Source organism: Apus apus, chromosome 2 (assembly GCF_020740795.1).
Source record: "Apus apus isolate bApuApu2 chromosome 2, bApuApu2.pri.cur, whole genome shotgun sequence".
NCBI classification, from domain to species: domain Eukaryota; kingdom Metazoa; phylum Chordata; class Aves; order Apodiformes; family Apodidae; genus Apus; species Apus apus.
This window is the reverse complement of record NC_067283.1, coordinates 40195477-40220169: the sequence shown is the minus strand read 5'-3', so window position 1 is coordinate 40220169 and position 24693 is coordinate 40195477. Positions and strand designations below refer to the sequence as shown.

General features: G+C 36.0%; 1 protein-coding gene across 3 annotated transcripts in view; it reads left to right on the top strand.

Moving 5' to 3' along the window:
• The window catches only part of TOP2B (DNA topoisomerase II beta), a 62397-nt gene that overhangs the window by 35750 nt on the left and 1954 nt on the right, over positions 1 to 24693 (top strand). Inside the window, exons 12-33 of one of the 3 annotated variants that reach the window (XM_051609290.1) lie at positions 1189 to 1346; positions 2022 to 2147; positions 2963 to 3073; positions 3160 to 3265; positions 3459 to 3568; positions 5343 to 5435; positions 5529 to 5643; positions 7538 to 7659; positions 8502 to 8650; positions 9857 to 10088; positions 11614 to 11748; positions 12200 to 12400; positions 14004 to 14199; positions 14356 to 14447; positions 15553 to 15708; positions 15848 to 15931; positions 16988 to 17185; positions 17525 to 17669; positions 18865 to 19023; positions 19854 to 20061; positions 20546 to 20625; positions 20934 to 21044. In XM_051609290.1, the coding sequence (XP_051465250.1) occupies positions 1189 to 1346; positions 2022 to 2147; positions 2963 to 3073; positions 3160 to 3265; positions 3459 to 3568; positions 5343 to 5435; positions 5529 to 5643; positions 7538 to 7659; positions 8502 to 8650; positions 9857 to 10088; positions 11614 to 11748; positions 12200 to 12400; positions 14004 to 14199; positions 14356 to 14447; positions 15553 to 15708; positions 15848 to 15931; positions 16988 to 17185; positions 17525 to 17669; positions 18865 to 19023; positions 19854 to 20061; positions 20546 to 20625; positions 20934 to 21044 (3087 nt within the window). Of the gene's footprint in view, positions 1 to 1188; positions 1347 to 2021; positions 2148 to 2962; positions 3074 to 3159; positions 3266 to 3458; positions 3569 to 5342; positions 5436 to 5528; positions 5644 to 7537; positions 7660 to 8501; positions 8651 to 9856; positions 10089 to 11613; positions 11749 to 12199; positions 12401 to 14003; positions 14200 to 14355; positions 14448 to 15552; positions 15709 to 15847; positions 15932 to 16987; positions 17186 to 17524; positions 17670 to 18864; positions 19024 to 19853; positions 20062 to 20542; positions 20626 to 20933; positions 21045 to 24693 lie in introns of all 3 variants that reach the window. The other 2 variants (XM_051609289.1, XM_051609291.1) reach the window with 2 other exon arrangements.

Genomic DNA, 24693 nt, shown 5'->3' with positions numbered 1-24693 from the left:
CTTCCCAGAAGAAAGTGCACTTGGATGATATTCAGATGTCTTTTCTGCAGTTAATTTAGGGAAAAAAATGGCTCTTAGATATTCTTTAAACAGCTAGACTAGTATTTTTCTTAGTAATTGCCTCCACCTTGCTGATAGCATGGTAGCTATTGACACCTTTTATACAGTGTGAATGGCTGCCTAATTTAGATTATATTAAGCCAGATGTCTGATTCAGAAGACCAGAGCTGTTGAATTTAAGTTCTGTGTAATAGGAAGTGCAGGGTTGTTTCTACCTACCAGGAAAAGACAAATCTGAATACCTATTTTGAATGCCAGTATATTCAAAACTACCTTATTATAAGTAGGTGAGACTCAACCACCAGTTTTTTGCAGTTCTTCCTACCATGTGGCCTTGATAAAATAGCAAAACTGCTTAATGAGCATTTTCACCCTTGGAAAGGGTGGGTTCCTTTTCTGGACCTGCTTATTATTTAGAACATCTATTCAACTGTTGGAGTGGAAATAAACAGAATATACATGTCATACCAATTTTGAGCACACTACACAGAGGCACTGAAATGCATTGCATCTTGTAGAATCCAAATTACACTATTAGTAAAGATTTGTTTCTTCTACTTCAGACATTTTTTGAGAATGTATAGTAAGTGCAAATATTCTGATCTTTTGAGCTTTTCAGTCAAGTTTTTCTTACAGTTGCTTGACTTCAGCCAGTGGACAATAAAAAAAGAATCCCCCCAAGAGTGTAATTTAATAAATTATTTCTGGAAATGTACCATGAGGGAAGGGGAAATGCAGAATGGGAAATAACAGCTGTATATAACACAGACATACATACTTATGTGTATAAGAAATTCGCAGATAGAAAAATGAAATGGTAAAGGTACAGAAGTAATCTGTCATTTGTGTGTGTGTGTGCGGTCTAGCGGGGACTATTACATAAGATGCACTACCATCGTGTCCCATTTTCTCTGTTTTGCTCCTTGTCCATAGAAATCCATAGTATATTGCTAAGGGCAAGGTTGTGTAGTTCTGGTGATATGAGGAACCATTCCTAAAAATAGAATTTCTGCCTATTTCAATTACCTGACACAGAGCAGGAACAATGTTTGTGACTGGATTTCTGTTGAGTTTAAAAGTTATGCTTTCTGTTTTTTTGCCTTGCTTCTACTTCTTCCTGGACTGCAGGTGGCAAACATTCCTTGGACTGCACATTAATATTAACAGAAGGAGACTCTGCCAAATCTTTAGCTGTCTCTGGCCTAGGTGTTATTGGTAGAGACAGATACGGAGTATTCCCACTCAGGGGTAAAATTCTCAATGTTCGAGAAGCTTCTCACAAACAGGTAAGTAGCCTTGTCATCTCCTTTTAGATGACAAATGGATGTCTCGTGTTTATTTTTTATTTTTTAGGGTTACATCTTCATGTTTTTATTTTTTCATTAAGATCTTGTGGCTGAGATTTCATAAAGTATCAGCTACTTAAAAGCCTTGAAATATTAACTGTGGTAGTACAGTACTGGAATGATGAAGTTCATTTCTTCACAAGTGGAAATAAATTTTGTTATGAGTTATTAACATTCAACATGAATACTTAAAAAAACTGTAAATGTGATTTGGTTGACTTTGTTGACAGCAGCTGCATTAACCCATAGCATTGCTTCTGCTGCCCTCCAGACCAAGTCTATAGTAAGAGTTGTGTTGCAGATGCACTTAGAAATAGCAGAAGGAGAAGGTGGCGTTGTGGATGACTCTCTGTTACGTGCAGTTTTCTCCCTGCCTTCTGGACCCAATGTGCTCTGGCTGCAGAGGAGAAAGGGAGTGCTGCAGACTTGAGAGTCTGCACATACAGAAAAAAGATTTACAAGTGTGAAGGCTGCAAGGGGGCTAGGGATAAAAAGGTTATGAAATTGAGGTAGAGGTACATGGAAAAAGTATCTATAAAGCCCACCTTTAAAAGACTGGAATATTTCTGAATTTCTGCTTTTTACACTGACTGCAATTACAACTTTTTAATTTAGATTATGGAGAATGCAGAAATCAACAACATCATCAAAATAGTTGGACTACAATACAAGAAAAGCTATGAAGATCCAGAATCTTTGAAAAGTTTGAGATATGGAAAAATTATGATCATGACAGATCAGGTTAGTCTGAAATTTACAGGTTTTAATATACAGATCTTCTTTGCTGCAATTTGGTAGGTTATATTTTTGTGCATTATAACCTGCCTCTGTATTATGGATGTATTCAGAGGAAATCCCTAATGTATTAGGTTTCTTTATGGGAAAAATTTATCTGTATGTTACTCCAAATGAGCAACGGAACTTTGTTACAAAGTAGCAGAGATGCCAAAGTAATAATAAAAACATATAAACAAGGATGCTTTTGATAACTCAAAAATATGTTGAAATAAGTACTGAATGAAACAGTAGATGGGTAGTAATGCTAGCAAGTCTGGGACAGGCAGGAATGCAGGCAATTACACTTGGATAATCTCATGAACTGAGTGTCTGCTGTTCAGTTTTTAGAAGTTTAACAATCTAATGCTTTGGATATTTGTGAAGCTTCTTTATTTTTCCCCAGAGAGGTTGTACTATCAAGCACCTTAGCATCAATGAGATCTATGGGCCAGTCTTGGCTTTCTTCCACAAAGATTCAGCTCCATGGTGTCTGGGAGAACTGTCTAGCTCTCAGAGAAAACATGCCACAGTCAAAGAAACCTTTGAGCTGCAACTGTGCACTTGGCTTGAAAGAGCTTATTGTTAGCTCAGGGATAGTGCCATTCACAGGTGGCTATTTTATACCCAGGTCCAGTTTGGAATCCAAATTAAAACTAACATTCTCCTGTAAGTTTTCTGTCAACAGACATTGTTTTGATGTATCTAGGCCAGGGAGTAGGGTGGTTTTGGGGGATCTGACATTTTATAAGATGGCTTCATGTTTTTATGTTCTGATTTAGGATCAGGATGGATCTCACATAAAAGGCTTGTTGATTAATTTTATTCATCACAATTGGCCATCGCTGTTGAAACATGGTTTTCTTGAGGAATTCATCACTCCTATTGTAAAGGTATGGGTTCTATTAATGAGATTTTATTTATTACATACGGTGCAACAGAAAAGTCAATTTTTTAACTTTTTTTTTTTTTTTAATAGGCAAGCAAAAATAAGCAAGAACTTTCATTCTATAGTATTCCTGAATTTGATGAGTGGAAGAAACATATGGAGAATCATAAAGCATGGAAGATAAAATACTACAAAGGTTTGTTTAAAAACAAATAAGTGAGCCTCATGGATCTTAAAAAAGATAAATGTGAGCTATGAAGTTTTATTTGTAACTGTTCTCATGATAGTATCTTCTGTAATGATTTTATAATATTCCAGTAAAATAGAAGGGATGAAATAATAAAACTTAAATTTTGAATATGGAGAAACTATTTATTTTCATTGTACAGGTCTGGGTACCAGCACTGCTAAAGAAGCAAAAGAGTATTTTGCTGACATGGAAAGACATCGGATTTTATTTCGATATGCTGGTCCTGAAGATGATGCTGCCATTACACTGGTAAGAACTTATAAAAGTGCTTTGATATGTTATGCTTTACTTTCCATTTTTTACTCAAAAAGGCACTCGGGAAAGTTCTAACATGCATTTATTTTTTTGGAATAACTGAAAAAAACCCAAACTTTTGGAAGAGAAAGAAGCTTTTGGAAGAGATTGTAAATTGTGGAATAAGACCTTTGTCCATGCTACAAAAACAGCTCTGCCTTCTGCTTAGTCACTTTGATCAATTTTATGTGGTGTGGGTATCAGGAAGCATTATATTCAGACTTGCTTTTAAAGACAGACCATGCAAAAGATTATTCTGAGTAAGGCAGTAGAGCTCAAACAAATGATGTTTCATATCTGTTTAGGGATGTGAATATTGTTTCTGCCTGTGTTCTACGTGTTTGAATTTTAAATTTTTTAGATAGTTGTGTGTAGAGAAGTAAGCACTTGTGTTTCAAAGAGAGCTTGTGGAAGGACAAAGGATTGAGTGTCTGGAACTAAGCTGTTTTCTCAATAAATGTTTCACCTCCTATGTATTCTAATTCATTCTTTTAATTGTAGGTGACATTAGAAAGAAAATGGAGTAGGTGTCAGTTTTTAGGCCCATGTGTTGCTTGCTCACTTTCCCCCTGCCAATGGCAGGGGGAGGAGAAAATATAATTAAAAACTCATAGGTCAAGACAAGGAGGGCTCACTCACCAACTATGGTAATGGGCAAAACATGCTTGACTTGGGGAAAAAATAAATTTAATTTGTCATTAATCACATCCAAGCAGAACAATAAGAAACAAAACAAAATCTTAAAAATACCTTCCTCCACTCCCTCCCATTTTCCCAGGCTCAAAATACTGTTTCCCATTTCTCTGCTGCTCCTTCTTCCTCAGGGGGATGACTCCTCTGATTCTTTCCCTGCTCCAGCGCAGGGTTCCTCCCACAGGCAGGAGAGAGTTCTTCATGAACTCCTCTGACGTGAGTCTGTTCCATGGAATGCAGTTCTTCAAGAACTCACTGCCCTTGCACAGGCTTCCCACAGAGTCATGGCCTTCTTTGGGCACAGGCACCTTCCCCTGGTGTGGGGTCCTCCATGGCTGCAGGTCCACATCTGCTCCACTGTGGTCCTCCATGGGTTGCAGGGGGACAGTCAGCCATCTCACCACGGGCTGTAGGGGAATCTCTGCACACCTCTTCCTTCTCCTTCACTCACCTTTGTGTCCGCACAGATGTTTCTTTCACATCCCATCCCTCTGTCTAGGAGACTCCAGATCTGCTAGTAGATGTTTTTTCCCCCTTCTTAAATATGTTAATCGCAGAGGCATTATCACAGTTGCTGATAGGCTCAGCCTTGGCCAGATGTGGGTCTGGATTTGGTGCCAGGGGAGCTTCTTACAGGAGCCACTCCTGTGGCCCTCCCTGTTACCAAAGCCCCATCACACAGATCCAACACAATAGGAGAGAACAAAATAAAAATGGGAGAATACCTGTCTTGGACAAAACAACATTTCCCTTATACTGTGGATCTAATAACATGTATTTTTACGAACAGAAAGGTATTGTAGGTATCAGTTGTGTGTGATTACAATCAGTGAGAGATCTGTCGGTGCGAAAAACCTCATGCAACCATGTCTTGAAGGTCGTGTGCTTGTGCTGCTGCTTAAAAGTAAACATTGGTTATATGGGTTATTGAATACTTGATCAGATAGTGCAGTACACTTAACATTCTGACTAAAGTAATATACATTTATACAAACATATATATGCTGATAATTTAGTGTACTTGGAATCTTTTTAGGCCTTCAGTAAGAAGAAAATTGATGACCGAAAAGAATGGTTAACAAACTTCATGGAGGACAGGAGACAGCGTCGGCTACATGGCCTTCCTGAGGTGAGTCCTGAATAATATTAGTAAATTTGGTGGGTGAGATTTAAATGTAATGTAGCTTTTTTATTGAATGAATAATGTATGTGTTTTTTTCAGCAATTTTTATATGGTACAGCAACAAAACATTTGACTTACAATGACTTCATTAACAAGGAGTTGATCCTTTTCTCAAATTCAGACAATGAGAGATCTATCCCTTCCCTTGTTGATGGTAAGCTGATAATTCATTATGATTTGTTGGAACATTCCTCATTATTGTTGGGTTTTAAACATGTGATTTGTATTGGAAATCAGTGCATTCAAGTTGAGAATATAACTACTTTTATATTTTTGTTTGTTATAATTTATATGCTAAGGAAGTGCCATGTTTCTTCTGAGAGGAGATTTAAGCTCGTGCTGTGCTGCCTTTTTACTTTATTCCCTAGACCATACGTGTGGTTTGTTTCTAGTCAGACTGTCAGAGAAAGCAAGTCTTTTAAGTGCTTATAATAATTAAAATTCAAGTCGACAGCTGAGTGCAGATGAAGATGCAAATGTTTTATCTCTTCAGTCTTATACGACGTGCAGTGTTTTAGTGGTTATTGAATCTTCCTGTAATCCTGCTAGGGTTCTGTCAATCAGATTTGCCAACCCTCTGCTGGCAATGGCATGAACATTAAAAGAAGCAGCTTACTACACTTAGAGTTTCATTTGTAAAACTGTCTGCAGACAGCTTGAGCAGGAATTTCTGCCTGTATTATTGTCAATGTGCATGTGCTTACTGAGATACAGAAGAAAGGTCTTGAGGTTTCATAGGGGGAAAAAAAGGGCATTTATCTCCACTTCCCAGTATGTTTTTTATAGCATACCGAAATATTCATGCAGCGAGAGCTTTCTAAATTTTAGATGAGGAAGTGAGGTAGTTCACAGGTGGATAGGGGCAGTAGCTTCCCGGTAGAGTGATTCTCCATCTCCGCTGCAGAATGAGCTTGGGTTAGACGTGCAGATACATCTCTAGGGAATCAAAGAATTCCAGTCAGCTTCAGCTGACTGAAGCTTTCAGCTTCTCCAGGCTTATTTCATCGCATAGCTGGTTACTTGGATTAACTGGTAGTTTCTATGCAAGCATTTAATATGTTTGATGTTCTGGAGGAAGATTCACTGTAGAGCTGCATGTTTCAAGAGGTCATTGTTCCTTGTAACATACTCTACCCTGATTGCTTTCTCAGGAACAGCAGAATGATTTTGCTGAGACTTAAAATAAAGAATGAACTTGCAGTAGATAAGTGCACATTTGAATTTAAGTTCTGCAAGATTGTGTCTAGAGAAGTGTAATTATACACATAATTTATACTAGTGTTGCACATATGTATAACTATACATATATAGTATACACTATACATACATACTATGTGCAGTATTGTACATATAATATTTTACAAATATATATAATTGCTATCAGTGTTTCCGCCTTCTTGATTTAATTGGCTTAATTTATTATTTAATTGCAATGGAGATTGGAGTCAGTGTCTTTTCTTCTATTTTTGCTCTTACCTTTGACCCAGGTTAGTAATGGTAACATGAATCAGAAGATCAAAGAGACTGGCTTTTCCCTTAATGATTTAAAAGGTCTAAAATAGGAGACAACATCTTTTTGTCAAAATTCAGAGAGTGTTTTGAGAATTTCACAGAAAAAGAAAATTTCAGAATGCTTTAAAGTACAGGGAAGCTACAGTTTTAGTTTTCACTGATGAATTTGTGATTATATTCTTAAGAAAAAGCATTTGCTGAGTAGACTGGAAAGAAAACTTGACTTGTGGAAGCTGTACATTTACGATAAAGTTGCTGTATATTAGAATGATGCATTGTATGCTACACAGTAATGATTGTCTGAAAGGGCTATGTTTCCTCTTTTCTGGTAACTTTTTCAGTTGGCAAAATATTTTTTATTGTTTAAAAAAACATATAACAGTTTGGTATTCTGTTAATACTATTGTGTCAGTGTATTTGCATTTAATGTTTAGACTTCTTTTGAGACATTATAAATTATAATAAGGCAAAACATGCTTATTATTTAAAAACAGACATTTGTGTATTTGTTGAAAGTGGGCTATTCTTCTTATTAGGTTTAAAACCAGGGCAACGCAAAGTTTTATTCACATGCTTTAAGAGAAATGATAAACGTGAAGTAAAGGTTGCTCAGCTGGCTGGTTCTGTTGCTGAAATGTCAGCTTATCACCATGGGGAGGTGAGTATGAAGGATAATAAAGTTGTGAGGACTTTTAGCAAGGTAAAATATTAGGTAAATGTTTACTGTATTGAAATTGCAAACCTATTGACTAGAAGTCTACTAATCACAGATGTACTTTTAATTAGAAGGAACCAAACAGTATGTAATTCAGTAAGACACTATACTTTCCATTTCTATTCTTTCCAAGTTTTTAGGCACCATGGTATCTCAAATAGATTGTGGGTTTTGGTGAGATAGTAGGTAACTAGTTATCTAGGTAACTCCTAGATTCTCGAGTAATAGGAATATAGGAAATATGTAATAGGACAAATTTGTCTTAAACAAGAAATATAGTCTTTTAAAGTAAGAAGAAGAGATACTGTTCTTAGGAAACCTGATAATATAGTCTTGCAATAAAGATTATTTCTCTCTCCTGTTTTGTTCATATTTATCTCAAATAACAAAGCTCACTTTACTAAACAGTCTCTCTCCATCCCTTCTCTCCCTTTAAGTGGAATGAGCAGTGATTTGTGCAGTAGTAAATGCAGTCAGTTTGTACCCCTTTTGTTTCTCCAGAAAAGTGCTTTAAGAAAAATAGTGAAACCCCAGGGTTTTCATAAGCATAGAATGTAAAGACACTTAAATCAGAGAGGCAATATGTCTGTGAAGAGGGGGCATTATGTTTTGCTAGCAGCGCTTGTGATAGGCTCACAACATTCTGTTTTTAGGGAGACTACTTTTTAAAAATTGAATTCAGGTTAGTCACACAGTTTTGGGGTATTGAAAATACATTTTATTGTCTCATTAGCAAAGACTATCTCTTCTTAAACTTATTACTATGAATATGTATTTTCTTGCAGCAAGCGCTAATGATGACTATTGTCAACTTGGCTCAGAACTTTGTTGGCAGTAACAATGTTAATCTGTTGCAACCTATTGGTCAATTTGGTACCAGGCTTCATGGTGGAAAGGATGCTGCCAGCCCTCGCTATATTTTCACCATGTTAAGGTAAACACAAATGTGAACTTAAATGCATGCTTTTAAAAAGCCTTGTTATCAAACTTATGCTGTAACAACACAATTTTTTTTTAATGGGAGAGCATTGGAATATTTTGCTAGAAGCTCAAATGGATTATTTTTGCATGATATTCAATGCAAAGATGTGCTGTGGAAATCGTAGCCTGTAAGGACTTAAACTTTGAATCATAAGGCTGAAGACTGAAAATGTACATAATTCAGATTAGTTACTGATCTTTATTTTGTGCCTTCTTGAAGAAGTAGCTTTCAGTTTCCCTGTTCAGTGTGAAATCTATTCAGTTTTACAATAAAAAGTGTATGGCTACCTGGTGATAAGCCCGGCAACTTGGCATAGCTTTGAAAGTTGACTTGGATTCTTTGCCCTTTGGATGAGTTTCTTCATATCAAGCTAAATTACTACATGATTAATATTAAAGACCTTATTTAATGACGCTATTTTTTCACAGCTAATACCTTGAAGTTCAGTTTGGTGTGCAGAGTGTTAGAATGTTCCTTAATGTAAATTATGGTATTTTCTAAGTTATATTGCTTCTTTCTAAGTTATGTTCCTAATTTCTATGTGATATTTTACCTAAAATTCCTTGTAGTTTCTTCTTTTTCTCTAATTGTATGCTTTATATGTAAGTATCAGGTTTTTTTCCCTTTCTCATATGCATTCTTTCTGTAGCAAACAAGTTTCATACATTTTCCCTTTTACGTGAGGTGCTGGAAATTGTATTAAACCAGGCCAATATTCTAGATGAGCAAAAGAAGTCACCAGTAAAACCTCTGTAGCATCTTTAGAGAATGCTAGGCTTACAATTAGGCAACAAAGTTTTGCAACTATCTGCATGCTGTGTTGCTTTATTACTGGGTGACCTACTGTTACATTAAACTGTGTATTCTGAATGCTTCAAATAATGGTATTTTTATGGATTTTTAAATGTCATAAATTACTATTGTATCATGTACATGTGTTTTTGTGATGGAAACAAACTATCTCTTACGAACACATTTGAGAGGTTTCTTTTCTCAGGAGGTAGGTACATTGTATATTCAGCTTCAGAATGGCAAAGAAAAAGGAAGAAATGAAAAAAGCTATAAATGGATCATATCTGGATCCTTGGGTTGTTGATGCATTATGTACCTTACTTACTGGACTCCAGTTAAACAGTTTTCTTCTGTTTCTTTTTTAAGCCCTTTAGCAAGGCTGCTTTTTCCATCAGTGGATGACAACTTGCTTAAATTCCTTTATGATGACAACCAACGTGTAGAGCCTGAATGGTATATTCCCATCATTCCTATGGTTTTAGTAAATGGAGCTGAAGGAATTGGTACTGGATGGGCTTGCAAACTTCCAAACTATGATACCAGGGAGATTGTAAACAATGTCAGACGAATGCTGGATGGCTTAGATCCCCACCCGATGGTAAGAATACCAGTATATAATGGTATTTTGTATGTTTGCTAAACAAACCTTACTTTGTACTTAGAAAGTGAATTTGTGTCACTCTAGAAATGCTTGATTATTGGAACATCTGAGTGGATTGTCCCAGTAGTTGTGTGTAGGAGCTTTACTTGTCTTTAGTTGAGGAAGTTCACCTTGAAGAAAAACATTGCAATTTATATTTTTCCAGTTATTTCAGAGGACTTTTTCTTCAGCCTGCTGACTGTAAGGCTTCCTTCACTGTACCAAGTCTTACAGGGCAGTTGTGACATGACAGTAAGAAGTTGTACCACTCTTTCTTTTCTGAAGGTACTACTACTTCAGCTAAACTTAACATTTTCTTTGTCTTGTCTGGATTGTACTCTCTCTTAACACATCTATAATCACAGGAGATTATATTGTTAAGAAAATCATCAGCTTCTGAACTGCATCTAGCTTCTGTTCCTTTATTTAAATTTTTGTAAGAAGTCTCAGAAATGCTGTATACTGGAAAAATTATGGAATACCTGGGTGAACCCGGGAATATCTGTAACCAACAGATGAAATACATATAATGTAACATTTACTTTAGATCTGATGGATATTGCTACTTGGTGGTGTTTACCAAGTCATAGAAGCAGAAACATATTTTCTTCTCAACTTAGATCACAGTTCAGTGCTTGTGCAGTATCAGTTTTCATGACACAGTGAATTTCCTTCTGCGAATTCTTGGGAACGATAGATTTATTTATTTATTTATTTATTTATTTTTAATTAATGCAATCCATTGCCCTTCCTTTAGGACTCCTAAGCATGTGTAGTCTCACAGTCAATTGAAGCTTCTGTGTGACTGAAAGAGGCAGTTCTGCTTCCTTCTGTCACCTTTCTGTATGCTGGTATGTGTGGCTGCATGGTAAGCCAACTAAGGGAAACACTTCAGTTAAAAAATATTCCCCACCCTCTTATTTACTTTTTAAACTCGATGCATTCTGCTATCTTTGCCAAACAGCACAAGAACAAGAAAGTGGTTTGGGAAGGTGGAACCACCTCTATACATTTATTGTGAGACTGGGGTGGTAATCTGCTTTCTGACATGCCTTTTTCTATGTTTGCAGTTTTCTTTTAAAAAGAAAAAAAAACAAAACAACAAAAAAAACACAACAAAACCACAACAAAAAACAGCCCACAAACAAAACAAAACCTCACCACCTCACTGGGTTCAGCTGCACCTTTTTAATAATTTATTTACTCTGTGGACCTTAGGATACTTGCTCCAGTCACTTGCATCTGTGTATTCTGCTTTTTCTGTGGTATTTTTCCTATGACTTGCATTTTCACAGGCATGAGAAGCGGGTTGATGGATTAGTGCAATGTGAAGTGGTAGGTGTATGGGAAACAAATATTTTTCCAACATTTTATTATGAACACTGTTTTGTTTTTTGTTTGTTTTGGGTTTTTTTTGTTTTGTTTTGTTTTGATTTTTTTTTTTTTTGTTTGTTTGTTTGTTTTTGTTTTGTTTTAATTTCAGCTTCCAAACTACAAAAATTTCAAAGGAACCATTCAGGAACTTGGTCAAAACCAGTATGTAGTCAGTGGTGAAATATTTGTGGTGGACAGGAACACAGTAGAAATTACAGAGCTTCCTGTAAGGACATGGACCCAGGTAAGTTACAGTGAAATACATTTACATAAAACCAAAAACCAACAAAGTGTTCCTCAGTATATTATTTAACCCTACAACTGGTTTAACTTCTAACACAATTTCTGATTATTATGCATACATGGAAGGAAGCATGGTTTCATTTTTTTGTGTGCCTTTGTACATTTTTTTCTAATTGTGCCATCTACTGTCTGTACTACAATGAATACCTGCTTCTCCAGCTAAATTAATATTTAATCCCTTTTTTCTTTTGAGTAGATTTCTGTGCTTGTTAGATGCCTCTTAAATGTAGTCTTGGCCTACATTTTGCAGGTTATAACTATTTCTGTAAATTTTTGATGGCATCAGATGTAATGCAAAAAGCTTTCAAATCTTATGTTTTTCAGTTGGTTTTTCAGTTGGCATTAAGAATTTTCAAAACTGTTTCTGGTTTTTGCTACCCTGTTTTCAATAGGTGTACAAAGAACAGGTTCTAGAACCTATGTTGAATGGGACTGAAAAAACTCCAGCATTGATTTCTGACTATAAGGAATACCACACTGATACAACTGTGAAATTTGTCGTGAAGATGACCGAGGAAAAACTTGCCCAGGCAGAAGCTGCTGGGTTGCACAAAGTCTTCAAGCTTCAAACAAGTCTTACTTGTAATTCTATGGTAACTTTTCCATGTTTGGCTATGAGAATCCTTACTGTTGATTGTTGTAAACTCAAATGTTTTTGTAGTGTACTTTGTGTTGAACAGTGTATTGTGTATTTGAAATTGTTCAAATAGTAGAAAGATTGTAGTGGACAACAAATATTAAGTCAATATAGATCAGCAAATTCATTTTAGTCCTCTTGAATCTTTCAAAACAAATTAGACAGGCTTGGGGTGATTAGTTTCCTGTAACTGAAAGTTTTCTGCGCAGCTAACAAAAAAAAGTTAATATAAAGTAGACACAAATACCTTTCTGCCATATTATAATTAGATTTGAGTTTTAAACTTGGAGACAAGTTACATTTAGAAAATTGCACTTTGTGCAGGACTATTACTCCTCTAATAGGAGTTAAATGATCCAGTGTTTCCACCAGCATAAGTCCCATTTTAAGTAGTGAGGTATAGAAAACACTACCCTTATGCTGCTCAAGTCATAATAGTGATGTAAATTAGTCATATGGTTTATTCTGCTTGTAGCAAGATGGGAGTAAGAATGTGAGCAAATATAGATGTCTATCTATTATTAGAGGGATTTGAATAATAAAATAATTTCTGCCAAATAACTTGTTTTTACAGAGCCTGAAACAGCTGTTCTATTTTATTTTTTTTTGTGGCAGATAATACTTTCAGATATTACCACAAAGCAAAAAGACCATTATTGTTGCTATTATTGTGTAAATCAAAAGCTACATGAAAATAGATTAAAAGTAAAAGACTGTAGAATTGAAAGAGAAGGCCTTACTCAACCCATTTTGTAGATTGTGCTTGAAAAGCAAATTTACCAAATGAAGGTGATAGTATTTCTCATGGGTTTAAACAACCATATGAACTACTGTGAGAATCTGTCTTCAGATAAATGTGTAACAAAAGTAAGTACGAAGGGCTGCTTTCTGTGTCTGTGTAGGAATCAATCTACCCTAGTGCAAGCAACTTGGAGTTATGTGAGCTAATAATCATTGTTCACCCAACTCCCAAATAGGTATTTTAGATAGATGAATTGCCCTCTAGAGGGGCTTAGTTCTTCCAGTTGACTGTAGAGGGCGCCTAGTTCACCTATAAATGTCTGAACTGGAGATGTCAGAACTCAGGCAGGATTGATCCCACCCATGATGTAAAAATAATTTCCTATTTCGTGCTTGAACTTGAAGGATGGCAGTTTTTACAGCTGAAAAGTGGCAGATTTCACAGCTGGACTGAAAGATTATGAAAGATGCTTTTCAACTGTTGCATTAAATAGTTGTGAATTGTTAGGTGCTACTGCAGTTGTGCTTTAATATTTAGATAAAATTAGTCATTTAGCTGAAATCAGGCATCTTTCTCCAAATAACTGTCTTGCTGTTTGTATGCGTTACCACAAATCCCATCTTAAATCTATGTGAATACAAATAAAATCTCTCCAGCTATGTTCTGTGTAGTTCCATAGGAAGGTTTGAGTTCAGTCTTCAAAATAGCGTTTGTATGGTGTATATATATGTGTGCAACAGAAATACACTCTTACCCAAAAGCTAAAAAAGTCTGAGCTATGCAATCTCTCTTAAGCAGTATATTATGTATTTCGTAGGTGCTATTTGATCATATGGGATGTTTAAAGAAGTATGAAACTGTGCAAGACATCTTGAAGGAGTTCTTTGATTTGCGATTACATTATTATAGTTTACGCAAGGAATGGCTTGTGGGAATGTTGGGTGCAGAATCTACCAAGCTTAACAATCAAGCTCGTTTCATTCTAGAGAAGATACAAGGAAAAATTACCATAGGTGAGTAAATGTAAGTTAGAATTGGTAACAGTGGGGGAAAATCTGGAAACTATTTAAATATAGTAGAATGTACTTGCATGTAAAATGTTTGCTTTTGTTACACTGATTTTTAAATTTTTTTCTCCCCCTGCCCCGCTCTGTGTGTGTGTCTTATAGAGAATAGATCAAAAAGAGATTTGATTCAGATGTTGGTCCAGAGAGGTTATGAATCTGATCCAGTAAAAGCCTGGAAAGAAGCACAGGAAAAGGTATTGATCTGAAATCTCTGGATATGTTTGATGATGTTAATGGTATAAATTATATTCATTTATTCAGGTGTTTGTTTTCTAGTAGTTTAACTTATAACACACACAGCACTTAAAAAGATTATTTGTTACTCTCCAGTTTTAAAAATACATTAAACTAGTACAAAAATAATGCCGCATAATATTGATACTGTACGTCGATAATTCTTAGGAGAAAATTAGACAATACAAATCTGAAAATGAGAATGCAGAAGACTGAATTTTTTAATGTACCCAAATCAAAACTGGCAACTTGTTTTCTGACTGACTGATATAAGATACTGCATCTTTTTCCCAAACACAAATAGCTGATTTTCCCCTTACTATTTATTTGTCATATTATTGCAATATTTAATTATTTTTATATAACTTATGATTCATCACTTTTCTGTAATGAAACATGGATATTATAAAGCTAGAATTTTTGTACTTACTTTAATAAATTTTACGTTGACTTATATTTATTTTTTAAAACCCAATAATTTTTTATTGAGATATGGCAAGCTTAACTTTATGCTTTACTATAGGAAGATGAAACTACTTCAAAAAGCAACTTTAGCCATCCCTTTTCTGTGCCATTGCAACTGTTTTCCCTATTTGTTTTCACTTCTCATTTGATCTGCTTTGTTTTTTTTTTACTACTGTATTTTAACTACGTGCATTGGGTTCTATTTTATAACAAAACAATTATTATGAGAAATTTTGATGCACTCCCATACCACACTTTATATATTCAGGACTTTGATAACAGTTTTCATCCAAAAGACTGTATTCATTTCTAAGGAAGCAGATTTACATGAATATCCCAATGGTAAAGGTCTGAACCCTGTGAGAAAGCTTCTGTAGCCAGTAGTATGTAATGCATCAGGTTCAGATTTGTTTTCTTAAATAAAATTATTAAATGACCCAACTATAGAAAGTCACAGGAATGTGGCCTTTTGGAAAGGTCCAGAAAAAGGTTGTTGAATCTATGAGGGCACACATTACTACTTTGTGATGGTGCTTTGGAGCAGTGTTGCAGCTCATGCATAGAGCTAAGATTTTAATACTTGTGAATATTTCATTTTAGGCAGCAGAAGAGGAGGACCCACACAACCCAAATGATGATGCTTCCTCTGCTTCTGGTGCAACTTCTGGCCCTGATTTTAACTATATCTTAAACATGTCTCTCTGGTCACTCACGAAAGAGAAAGTAGAAGAGTTAATTAAGCAGAGAGATTCAAAGGTTGGTACAGTATGGAAGGCTTGTTCTGAAATGATACAGTAATTACTGATGTGTCTGTTTGTGAATGTTCAGTTCAGATAGTATTTATTTTAGTTGTAACCTAGTAACTTACATTCTATGTACTATTTTAATGTTTTAGGAGCGAGAACTAAATGACCTTAAAAGGAAATCTGCTTCAGATCTCTGGAAAGAAGATTTAGCAGCCTTTGTTGAAGAGCTTGAAGTATGTTTTATTTTACATAACTTTCTAAAAATATTAAATTTAAATTAATTGAATTCAAATAAGTCATTAAGAGTTAAAATGTAAGAAAAAAACCCCACAAAACCCCCTCTTTTTTGATTGAAAGCAGATATACCTCCAAATACAGTGATAAGTGGGAAATCAATATTGGGTATTTGTGTTCCTCAGAGATTGTCTCTTGCATCTGTACAATGTGATGTTGGGTTTTTTTTTCTAAGATAGCAATGATAAAATAAAAATTGCCAGGAGAAAATTTATTTTCAGATGATACAAATAATAGGAGTAGTAACTAGGAATAGTAATAATTAAAGTAGTTCTGCATGATCTAATTGTGAGGCAAATAAATATAGTGAAATGCAAAACTGTACATGTAGGAACAAAGTGTGTAGACCATAAGTACTGTATGAGAGGGGCTCTTGCTTTGGCTTATCAGTAAGTCTGGAAAAAGGTAAAGTCCTATTGATGGATAACTTCCCGGACCTCAGCTTTCGGTGGTGTTGCCTGGAAAGGGCTGATGTACACTTTTGAAGTGACACAGGGTAATACAAAAAATACATTTGTTTTGTTTCTCTGTATGTTAATGGTACATCTGCAAGTGGAAGTGTTCTGTTTGGATGGCTGTATTTCAGCTATATGTTCATACTGTGAAAAAAGCTGATTCAAGGACTGGAAAATGTGCCTGAACAATGACTTTAGAACCTAGCTGCTTAAATTAAATGCTGAAATACTGAAAAGTTATGTCAGTACACAGTCACATACATGAGAAATAGAAACTTGATATAATAAAGATTTAGCAGTGTCTAAAAGTTTGTATTTATTTAATCTTGAATAAAAGTGTAGTTTTTAACTATACAGGGAAATTAAGAATTCGCCCAGATTAAGTAGGTGCTTTTCCATTACTGGAAAATGTGTCACAATTCAAGTGAGAATTAAGGGAAGTCTTATTCTCTGTGTAGAAAGGAGATGAGTCTTAAATAATCACCATGTTCCACTTTGTCCTCATTAAAAAAAGAATGTGTTCCCCTCCTTGTTCATTAGAAAGTAGAAGCACAGGAAAGAGAAGATGTTTTAGCTGGCATGGTTGGCAAACCAATAAAAGGCAAAGTTGGTAAACCCAAGATGAAGAAACTTCAGCTGGAAGAGACCATGCCATCACCATTTGGGAGGAGAATAGTTCCACAGATTACATCTGCCATGAAAGCTGATGCCAGTAGGAAATTGCTGAAAAAGAAAAAGGTAAATAAAAACTATTGCTGTAGTTAGCTTATTTATTATTTAACTGCTGTATTTTTCTACTCTGGTAGCAGAAATCCAAACCACCAGACCTCATTAATGCAATATTTTTACTGTTTTGCTGACCCAATTAATGAAAAAGTTAATACTGCTTTTCTTTTACATTTGCAAGTCTCTTGTGGTTACTTATGTTCAGGTGTGTTTACCGAGACTGTTCAATAAACGTCAATATACCAGTCTACTTTAGTTTATTATCTTCTACAAAGCTTTTCCAGTTCTATCTTGAAATATAAATGTGCTTTTAATTTTATTTTATTTTGCCCAACTTTTCTGTATTTTTAGGGAGAAACTGATTCTTTAGCAATAAAAACAGAATTTGATGAAGAATTTGGGGGTGTGCCAGCTGAGGGTGGTGGAGACGACTCACTGAATACATCAGCCACAGCAACTAAACCCCCTAAACCTAAGAGAGAGAAAAAGGAGCCTGGTAAGATCCTAACATGATCATAGTTAACCTTAGTTATGTATACTAACTGGATGTTAAATATATTTTTAACACACAGTGAGAAGGGAAATATACCACAATAATCACTATTTCACCTGATTTTCTTCCTTAAAGAGATGTGTGGAAGCACTTGAAAGTACTCTGCTGAAATTTCTGTTCTGCAGTCTGCTTTTCTGGGGTGGTGGATCTTAACATTTTCTACGTATAATTTTTAAGGGGTCTAAATATTTGAATTTCTGAGTAGAAAAATCGATTATTTTTATATAATTAGACTGCTTCTGTGCAAACTGCATTTTCTAGTTTGTGTGCTCTCTGATGTTGAAGGACATGGCACTCACCTTCAGTCTGATTTAAAACTTGATTAAATAAAAATATTTTCCTATTGGCATTTCAGTCATGACTTAGTAGAAGTTACGCATGTTATGGCTAGGCAGACTAACCAACATCTGTGTTAACTTTCCTTTTTTCTCTGTTAGTAGGAATTTATTATTACTGTTTCAGAAGTACACAGTAATGGGGGGGCAGCAGTAAAAAAGAAAGCTAAGACAGAAGTTTTAAGTATGAGGTTTAAAAAAAAAAAAAAGGAATACAAAATGGTTACGCAGGTACTTCTTCTAAGATAAGATCTGTTTTTAATTATTGAGGGATTATCCAACCTGAATAGATTAACCTAGGTACAGTTAGGACTGAGTTGTCTACATGCAGCTCAGATCTACCCTGGCCACCGTTGAGCCAGAGCCAATTAGCCCAGCCTGACCTTAGCTTGCCCCGCAATTGACTGACCGCGTTGTTACCCACCAATAGGGTATCCTCTGCTTCCCATGTAATTGGATTTTTCCAATAATTGTTCCTGATCTTTTTCCCTGAATAATGGCAAACTGCTTGTTCTTTTCCTGGAAAACACCAGCAAGTCTGACTGCAGAGGAACTAAACTTCAAGTTAGAGACTATTGTGGTTTTCAGTCATTAAAAAATGTGTTTGATAGAAGCAGGTTAGGTTCTGTGTGAAATCATTTCATCGTGTTAATTTTTTCTTCAGGAAGGGGAAGAAAATTTTCAACATTTAAGGGAGAACTTTTTAAGATAAAAATGTATGCTGAATTTATGCATCATAAATGACTAGAAAAGATGAATGTACATTTTACCCTGACTGTAGCAAATGCTTTAACTTGTGGCAGGTACGAGGGTAAGAAGAACACCATCATCTACAAAATCCAGTGGGAAAAAAGTGAAGAAACGAAACCCATGGTCAGATGATGAATCAAAGTCTGAAAGTGATTTAGAAGAGAATGAGCCTGTGATTATTCCAAGAGACTCTCTGCTTAGGAGAGCTGCAGGTACCCAGGCTTTTGTGAATTGTACATCGTCACTGAAAGTTTCAATTGCAAACCTATATTTTCCTTCGACCATAGCTTTCCTTTAGGACTTTCTGTCCTACACATAGCTTGCATTACATTTTCTTCAAGGTGCAGCTAGTATGAAAACTCTTAATGTTCAGATCAGGAACCAAAGGGTTGAAGTTAAAGATTTTGTAACTCAGTCCAGAAATATTTTCCCTTACTTTAATCTAGAATAGAAATTACTTATAAAACTACTGAATTATGCAAGAAACCAACAAGATAATACTGTTACAAACAAAGAATTACTTTAATGCAAATATTCTGTCAAATAAGGCCCAAAAGCCCAAATGGCTAGTTAAAATTTATAAAAGATACTCTGAAAAGTCCATGAAAAGCAAAAATACCAAAGACTGAAAGATGGAAAGTATCTAAATACTTGACAGTTTAAGAAACACCTACGGATTTTTCTGGAAGGAAAACTGTTGATGAGATTTTCAAGCAGTTGATTAGGAAAAATGTTCAAATGATAGATTAAAGAAAACTTCAATTATAAGTGAAGGATTCTCATTCCTTAAAATTACTTACATAATAATATCTCCATAGCTGGTAGCTGAAGGTGTTTGAGCAAGCCACAAGTGGTGTTAAAAAGCTTGGTAACACTTTAAATTGTGTCTCTTTATTTTTCCAGGCTCAAAAAAAAATATTTTCCCCCAGTCTTTTGTCTTGTGTACTCTGAGACAGGAATTGTTTTGTGAGTTCCACTTTGACTTGTTCATGTATTAATGTAAACAACTATTTTGAAATGTATATATATGTGATTTTTTTAGCTGAGAGGCCCAAGTATACTTTTGACTTCTCAGAAGAAGAAGATGATGCCGATGATGATGATGATGCCAACAATAACAATGATTTGGATGACCTCAAAGTAAAAGCCTCTCCAGTTACAAATGACAGAGAGGATGAGTTTGTTCCTTCAGACAGTTTAGAGAAAGATGAATATGACTTCTCTCCAGCCAAATCAAAGCCGTCTCCAGAGTAAGTACTATAACTCAGCCGTATTTCTCTACTACTAACTTTTTTGAATGCAGAAGACTCTGAATAAAATTGAGAAACATTTACTTGTTATTACACTACATGTAAAGTGTAAAATAAATTTTCTGGGGAAGAATTAAAGCATACATTATCTCAACCTTGTAACTGACCTATACAGAGGTAAACATGACTTACCAAATTGTGGTACACTGATGTCATCTGTTAAATCGCATTTTGTAAGATTCTCCATTTTCCATCTTGTACCAGGCTGGTATTCAGAGCTATTGAAAAAAAAATGTAATGATGTTAATTTTAAATGCCTGAAGTTCAGGACTGAATGGTGATTTTAGGGGCTTGATCACTGCAAGCATATACAAAAATGCTAGAAATGGTTTGTAGTGCTAAAACAGGAATTAATCTCTTTATAATGTCGGGTTTTTCAGTATGTAGTTAATGCAACTCATTTCTTTTTCCTGATTTGAAGTAGGAAAGCATCTCAAGACAAGAAAAATCAAGATTTTGGGAATATCTTTTCTTTTCCATCTTACTCTCAGAAGACAGATGATGGTGAGCTTGTTTTCACTGATCTATTTTATCTTATGGCAACTGTTACAGAATTTATTACGGAGTTTATGCGGTATACACAAACTTCACACTAGTTATAGAAGAAGGATGTCCAGATTTATAAAGAGGAAAGGGGTACTGATCCTTAGAGGAACAAAGTTTGTATAATAGATAAGAAATTCCCAGTACATCCATAGCATAGCTGAAGTATCAGAAGCACTTTGTTGAGATTCATTTTGACTGAAACGAATATTGATGATTTAAAATATGCAGTGAATGAATCTTATTCTAAACATACTCTGTGAATGTAGATACAACAAAATTGGACAGTGATGAAGAGGATTCTGCTCCTGTTTTCTCATCATCTTTTGCCCCAAAACAAACAGAGAAAATACCAAGTAAAACAGTAGCTGCTAAAAAGGGTATGTATAGGTTTTTCCTGTAAGCAAATCCATTTATCTAAAACTCATCTCCTCCACCTTTGCATTGTCTCTTCACATCTTCAAAGCAGGAACTGCATTCATTTATTTTGAACTTCATGAAATTTGGTGTAGAATGTGAACTTCTTCCTGCTCCTTAATGATACTTTTTTTTTTCTTTGCACTGGCTACTGTAGTATCAAACCTTAATAATTTACACCCAAGAATTGGTGTTCAGCCTTTGATTAGTTTAACTAATGTGAAATTTTTACCCTCAGGGCAATAAGGGAAACAAGATGACCTTGGGGTTGAAGATAGTATTCTATAATGGATATAATTTACTTACTTTAAAAGGAAGGAGAGCAAGTGCAAAGGAGGAATATCCAAGAAATATTTATGTCCTAAATATGTGTTGTGGTTTAATACCATTCAGCAACTAAGCACCACACAGCTGCTTGCTCACTTTCCCCTGGTGGGATGGGGGAGAGAATCAGAAGAGTGAAAGTGAGAAAACTCATTGAGATAAAGACAGTTTGATAGGTAAAGCAAAACCATGCATGTAAGCAAAACAAAACAAAGAATTAATTTACTACTTCCCACTGGTCAGGCGGGTGTTCAGCCATCTCCAGGAAAGCAGGGTTTCATCATGGGTAACAGTTACTTCGGAAGACAAAAGCCATCATTCCCAGTGTCCCTCCTTCCTTCTTCTTCCCCCAGCTTTATAGGCTGAGCACTACATCATATTATATGGAATATCCCTTTGGACAGGTGAGGTCAGCTGTCCTAGCTGTGTCCCCTACCAGCTTCTTGTGCACCCCATGAGGAGCAGAAAAGGCTTGACTCTGAGCACTGCTCAGCAGTAACTAAAGCATTCTTGCATTATCAGCACTGTTTTCAGCACAAATCCAAACCATAGGCCCATACCAGCTACAATGAAGAAAATTAACTCTATCCCAATCAAAACCAGCACAGTGGGATATCACAGTAAGTTCCATGTGCTGCAGTTTTTTCCCTTCTTGAAATGGAAGATGATAGGCCCTCCTGAAACTTCAGAGGTAATTCTTTCAATTAATACTGAGGCTTTTAGAACTTGCACCTTGCAGGATCTTACTTTGTGGAATTAAGGACCAGCCAGGTAATGTCAGGTACCAGTGAACTGCAGCATCTTTTCATCCTTGCCTCCATTGCTTGCTTGCTTCTTATCTCTTTCTCGCTGCATTATGTCTAATCTGATTTGTGAACTGTTTGAATCACCAAATGTCTGCATGCTTCTCACTTTCAGCTGGTGAAGTTCTGTAACACAGGAAAGGAAGATTGCTTCCGGAAATAGCTGATCTCTAATATAACAGTCCTATATGATAAATTCTTGTTTTGCAGTAAAAAACTAGAACCGCATGTGCAGTAGCTAGGGCATGGATGCCATTTAACAGTCTCTTTCTGCCTCACTGTTTTCTGAGGCCTAGTTTGTCATTAACCTAACCTGAAACCTTAAAATACAACTGTGGTGTGTTTCTGAGTTTCTAATTAACTTTGATATTCACAAAAAAAGGTATAAAACAGGCCCTCTTTGAAGCAAAAATCATCTCCTTTGCCCAGATTAGACACGGCCACAGTTTCACGATCAGAGTTTCACAGTGCAGCGATCAGCTAGCATGCTTAGTTCATTCATCATCTGGTATCATTTTAGTAGTCTTTTTGATTCTAATTCCATCTTAAAGGGGTAATGGTTTTAAACTGAAAGAGGCTAGATTTAGGTTAGTCATCAGGAAGAAATTCTTCACCATGAAGGTAACAAGGTACTGGAATAGGTAGCCCAGGGAGGTTGTGGAAGCCCCCTCCCTGGAGGTGTTCAAGGCCAGGTTGGATGAGGCTTGTGCAGTCTGGTTGAATGTGAGGTGTCCCTGCTCATTGCATGGGGGTTGGAACCTGATGATCTTTACGGTCCCTTCCAACCTTAACCCTTCTATGATTCATGCCCTGTATCAGTAGCCCCTTCAAAAAGCATTTTCTGGTATTTTAATATTGCATCCACTCACCCTGAAACTGTGAGTTGTTTCAGAGTTGTTTGATTTTCTGTGACCTCAGAGCTTGGATTGTAAGGATAGAAGAATAGATGTTGCTGTTTGTACAGCCACATTCCCTTCTCAGGGAGAAGAAATAAAAGAATAGGTATGAGTTCAGCTTCTTTTCAGACTTTGATCAATCTCAGAAGAAATCTCTTGGCCTCTAGTGTTCCCAACAGAGGATCAAGAGACTGCTGAGCTTGCTTTCCATGCACTATTCAAGAGGTCTGTGGTTCTTATCCTTTATAGTAAGCCTAAGGGAAATATGAACAATGGTCTTACTCCTTGATTATATGCAGCTGCACACCTTGAACAGCCCAGCTGGTGAGATGTAGCCTTCCTATCAGCTGTAGGACTGATATAATTACTGTGCTTTCTACCAAAAACTTGGCCTTCTCAAGAGCTTACTGTACGTTGACTCCACTGCATTCCAGACTTCCATTTCATATCACAATACCTAGTGGAGATCTTGACTGAGCTGGCTGCATTCTGGTTGCTGTCAGAGATCCTTCTCACTTGTGCAGGCATTACGTATGTAATCTAAGTTCAGTAGCCCCTAGAGTTAGTGCAGAGGGAGATGCATGTTATAGAAGCCATGGACACTATTATTTTATTCAATAGATAACAATTTTGAGGTTGCTGTCATTTAGACTTGGTGTTCTACAGGCAGACTTCACAGGAATTGGCAACAGATGACAGGCTCTGTTTCAAGGGAAGAACGAGTTCAAGAAAATAGTGTTTGTGGCAGTATATCATACCTCTCTTTTCATTTGCCAGTTATTTCCTTTTCCCCAGTTCCTTGTTTGTCAGTGAAAAGTCTGCCCCTTTTCTAACACTAGTAAAGAAACTCAAGAACTTGGGGCCAGATTAAGATACTTACATCTCATAGTACATGTGCTGGTTAGTACTTTTTGATGGAGCATACTTGGCTTCTGTCTGGTACACAAGTTTCATATTATTGGCATGAGGAACTGCAAGGCACAATTACCTGGCCAAAGCATACATAATCCTGTAGGAAGACATCCAAACCTCAGCTCCTGATACTGAATGTCACCTAGATCTGAAACTGATCCCTTCTGCTAGGATTCTTTTGGTCACAATTTCTGCTTGGGATCTTGAAGTTGATGAATCTTTCCTTTCCCTGTCCCCTGGTCTGTTTCTTATGCTGGTAAAGCTTTTACCTGTATGAAGGACTTTTATTTCCTTTTGGCACCTGAAGTCATGTCTTCAGTTGACACTGCCCCCTCCGTTACCGATAACTAGCTAATTATTTTTGGTGATGCTTCTATACATATTTCTGATGCTTTCAATTGCTGTGTACTTTTTCCAGACTTACTAGTAGGTATTCGTGGCTTACTTAATGTTACTTTATCATATTACAGCTGTTTTTTCCCCAGATGAGATATCTAGAGAGACCTATTTCAAGTTGCTTTCAAATACAGTTCCTGACTTCCATCCTAAGCATCATTGCTTCCCTCCCAAGTCTTTTCTGCAAAAGACTGACTTGTCTGTAAGCATATAGAACATATTATCCAGTGATTTTAAGGGTCTTTTCCAACCTAAATAATTCTGTGATTGCATTCTGCTGA